At 36.3% G+C, this 4219-nt stretch overlaps 1 protein-coding gene across 1 annotated transcript; it reads right to left on the reverse strand.

Annotated features, from left to right (window-relative positions):
- LOC139629394 (uncharacterized) lies at positions 1–4219 on the reverse strand. The gene is made up of 5 exons (XM_071491988.1): positions 3949–4219; positions 2545–2684; positions 1591–1744; positions 910–993; positions 1–98 (listed from the first exon to the last, which is right to left on the reverse strand). The coding sequence occupies exons 1-5, from the start codon at positions 4142–4144 to the stop codon at positions 1–3; spliced, it is 672 nt and encodes a 223-aa protein (XP_071348089.1). The 5' UTR covers positions 4145–4219.

The following is a 4219-nucleotide window of genomic DNA, read 5'->3' on the forward strand; positions in this document are numbered from 1 at the left end:
TCATCCTCTCTTGTGTTTTACAGCCAGTGAGGCTAAACTGAGGAGGAGGAGAGCACATTTTCCCAGCAGCATCCAGAACCAGATCTGACCCTGCAGACCTACACGGACACAGATGGATGTGAATTGGGTTTTTCGTTACATAAAGTGTCTCAGAGGTAAAGCTGCAGGAACATAACATACAGATGAAAAGAGGCAGAGGTAGAAGCAGTAACAGAGAAAAGACACAGTAAAAAGTACATTTGAAAGATATAATGTTAAAATGTAACTCAGGCACCCTTAATAAAGAGTTATTTGTATTATTGTACTGTAATAGAGGCCACATTAGGTGGAAATGCTTGATTCTAGTCCTATCAGTCCCTCCTGGGTCCAGAGGAAGACGGCAGGCTTTACGTATTAAGTCTGACAGTTTTGTGGAGACTGAGATGCTGCAACCCACAAGTTTAAAAGGTTGTTTGAAGTTAAGAATCAGGCAAAGACTGGTTTTTAGTTAAGGCATTAAAGGTCCATCCAGTCTAAAGGTAGATGTCCATGTGTTTGTGATGATAAAGCAGGTCTAGGTTCTATATTAATACTGTGAAGGTATCAAAGCCTCAGTCCACAGAGAAATGCACACAGCCTGTATTCAGAAACTGAGCCTTAAAACCAGCCGTCAGGACTTCTGGAACTTTGTGATGTCACAACAAAGCAGTCTCCGCCCTCAGCCCCGCCCACCTGGACCCTGCACCATCCAACCTTGCAGGATTTGGTTTCTCTGAGTGTTTACCTGAAATCTGCTATATTTTTATTGGATCACTGAGAAAACAAACAGCCAATCAGAAGAGAGGGACATAATTAGATTAACTGCAAATGTAGGCATAATCAAAGTTCCCAGTTCAGAGGATCAGTACCCACATGGCTGTGAGCTCTCACCTGCTGCACCCTTCAGCTGCTGGGTGCTGTCACACCTCGAGGTGCTGCTTGTGGTCGGGGTAGATGTCACTGTTGTCAGGTTATCTAAAGAGTGGACAGAGTTTTGTTATATTAGTTAAATAAATATGTCATAAAAAATAGTCATACATGCAAAATGCATGATTCACCTTTATAAAATATTATATAATATTCCTATTTTTTTTTAAATAAAAGAGTTTTAAAATAGTTAATATTTGTCAGATCTGAATACTTTTTTCTCTTAGTTTCATAATTTCATGTAATGTATACATTTCTCACCGCCAGTTTTAAAAGGTTTTTATTGAATGAAGAGACCATGTGATTGGCTAAAAGGTGAGAGGGCAGGGAAAACACTGGCATTATTAAATAAATTCATTACACTACCATTTAATTCACAAACTGTTGGTTTATATTTTTTACATAATTTTATAATATAATCATTGAATCTTGTACAAATGTAAAATCCTCTTTACTTATTTAATATTGAACATGCTGATCATGATTACTCACCAGGCATCACATGTGTAAGTAAACATTACTAAATAATTTGTTTAACTGACAGATAATGATTATGATAGAGTTAGGGTGACTCCTACAGTCACCATTTACTCAAGAACGAGCATTCATGCAGGACTGAGCTGTGTGTGTTCAGTGACGTCTTACATGCGGTCTGAATGAAGATGTCAGGGCTGATTGTATCTGGGGGCTGGGTCATGCAGCTGTAATATCCAGTGTGTGCCTCTGTGGCAAAGCTCATGTTCACAACCAGGCTCACGCTGGGGACAAGGGAGGTGACATTGACAAGGGACACTCTGTCCTAGAAGACAACAACAGTTCTTACTGTCATGATCCACTTCAGCACTTTCTCAACAGTAACGTCACACCTGAAAACAGCGTATCAGTGCCTTCTCTGGCTGAAAGAGTCAAGTTTGTGGATTGCATCGTTTCATCTGTAACCTCTAACTTCACCCGGTGGTGATGGAGTGCACATTAGCACGCTGAGAATTCAGACCACATCAAGGTCAGTAACAGCAAGATTTTCAGCTGCTGTTACGTTGCTGCCTTGTAAAGCTGAATATTATCATTGTCACAAATACATTCTTTTTTTGCAAAAAGATAAATTCTTGCATAATTTTCTTTTTTTTCTTTTTCTGATGTGGATTACATTTAATGGTCCCATATTTTACACTTCTCAAGTGTTTATCTGAAGTGTTGATATCAAGAAGATACATTTGTGGTTTTAAGAACCTCAGTGTAGTTTTACATCTCCTTTGCCTCTCAGAAGAGAGCCTGAGAGAGGCTGGTTTTAAGGCTTTCACAGTATTAATATAGAACCTAGACCTGCTTTATAATCAGAAAACACATGGACATCTACCTTTAGACTTTACGGACCTTTAAATGAATTGTCATTTCATTGAACTGCTGATTTCTTCACACACTCAATTTTTTTTAAAATCATGTGTTGTGCAAGTCATACAATTAGCCAGAATCATCATTATCATCCTCAGTAACAAGCAAACAGAATTATATAAATGTACATACATATGACAGAGCTTAATTCAGGTCATAATAAAATAGAAATATTGGAAAACTCTTAAAGAAATATTTTTCAACTACCTCATATTCTCTGTTCTTCCACAGCTGTGCCACATGTTTGGCTCTCAAACATGTGAAGTCACATCTCAGTCTGAGGTCCTCTCCATCTGAAAGCATCATCTTATTTGCAGATATAATCACAAGAGGTCCCCTGCAGCCACCTGTAGAAGAGGCAGTGACAGAAGGAAATCGTAAAAAGACACATAATATAATATAATATAATATAATATCATATAATATCATATAATAATATATGATTTATTATTTAAAGCTGATTAAATAATACACAATAATGTGAATAAATATTACAACTCTGATAACATTGTTTCAATAATGACAAAGTATGGAGGCTCCAGAATGCCTTTTTCAAAGCACACATTTTACTGCAAGTTTTTGTTTTAATGTGTAATGATGACGTTGTTCGATTCAAGTGTAAACACTTGTGCTTTTACCACAGTGACATGTCATATGTTCTCATGTTCTCTGCTAGTACCCATTATATTCCTGGTATGTTTCATTTTTCTTAGCAAATTATTTAAAAAAATTATAAAAGTTAAAAAAGGTTTCCACATCCCATTATCTATGTCTATTCATTTTACTCATGTTCTTGTGTTTACTGAGTTCATATAGAAACATAAATTCATAAACATATCATATATGTGTGGATGAATTTATCTCTGTATAAGTAGAATACATCAATTAAATATAAATGCTTTTTAACAAATCCAAAATATAGTTAGTCCACTCAAAGTGAACTCATGCTCATGAGGAAATGTTGTTTGGTGAATCTTTATGTAGATATTCTGAAATATACAGCATATGTAATGCATTATTATAATTAAAAACTTCAGAGAGCACTTTCATACAAATTAAATAAACACGTTTTCAGCTGCTGTTTGAAAAGGTTCATGGAGCCTCTATCTCGGCTAAAAACTGCTGTGTTGCCTATTGCGTAGAATCATGTGGATTTAAAAGCCTGACAGTAGAAGATGTGAGAGCTGCTGGAGGATTATAAATCTGTATAAGTCTGTAATGTGAGCTGGTCCCAAATTATAAAGGGCTTTATAAACAAGTAAAAGAAATGTGAAGATACTGGGAGCCAAAAGTGTAGCCAAAAACCAAGGTGATTACTGCTTTCAATCTGTGAGTTTACATAAACTATTTTCATAACTCTGCTGAAGCTAATTTTCCAGTGACTTGTATTTTTTAATCTTAAATTAACCATCTTTATATATTTTACTTTTAATGTGTTTACACAGAAAATACTAATAACTAAAATATCTAAAAAGCTCAATTAGAAACAGTTACTTTTATTACTACAACAGCTGCCATCAATTTATCAATTACAGTGTAATGAATACATAATGATACACAGTTGTACTACTGCTTATAATAGCTAATATTTACAGTTACTTAGAATCTCACCTTCAGCTTGACTCCAACACAACAAACTCATCACCAGGACCAGCATGTCTGACTCTTCTCTTCCTGTCTGGGTATCTGTCACTTGTCTGTCACCCTCACTCTGGACGTCTCTGGTTTCAGTGCCTGTGATATTCCATAATGACATAGAAGTACCGACAGGCCATCTGACTGACAGAAGCCCAGACAGGATGTACATCTCGGCACTTTTGAACCGATGAAGGCCGTGATAAATGAAGCAGAGGAAGTTTCTGCTGATAACACTGACCGTAGC

Source organism: Trachinotus anak, unplaced genomic scaffold (assembly GCF_046630095.1).
Source record: "Trachinotus anak isolate AG129_WGS33_773 ecotype Australia unplaced genomic scaffold, CSIRO_AGI_Tana_v1 ptg000012l, whole genome shotgun sequence".
Classification (NCBI taxonomy): domain Eukaryota; kingdom Metazoa; phylum Chordata; class Actinopteri; order Carangiformes; family Carangidae; genus Trachinotus; species Trachinotus anak.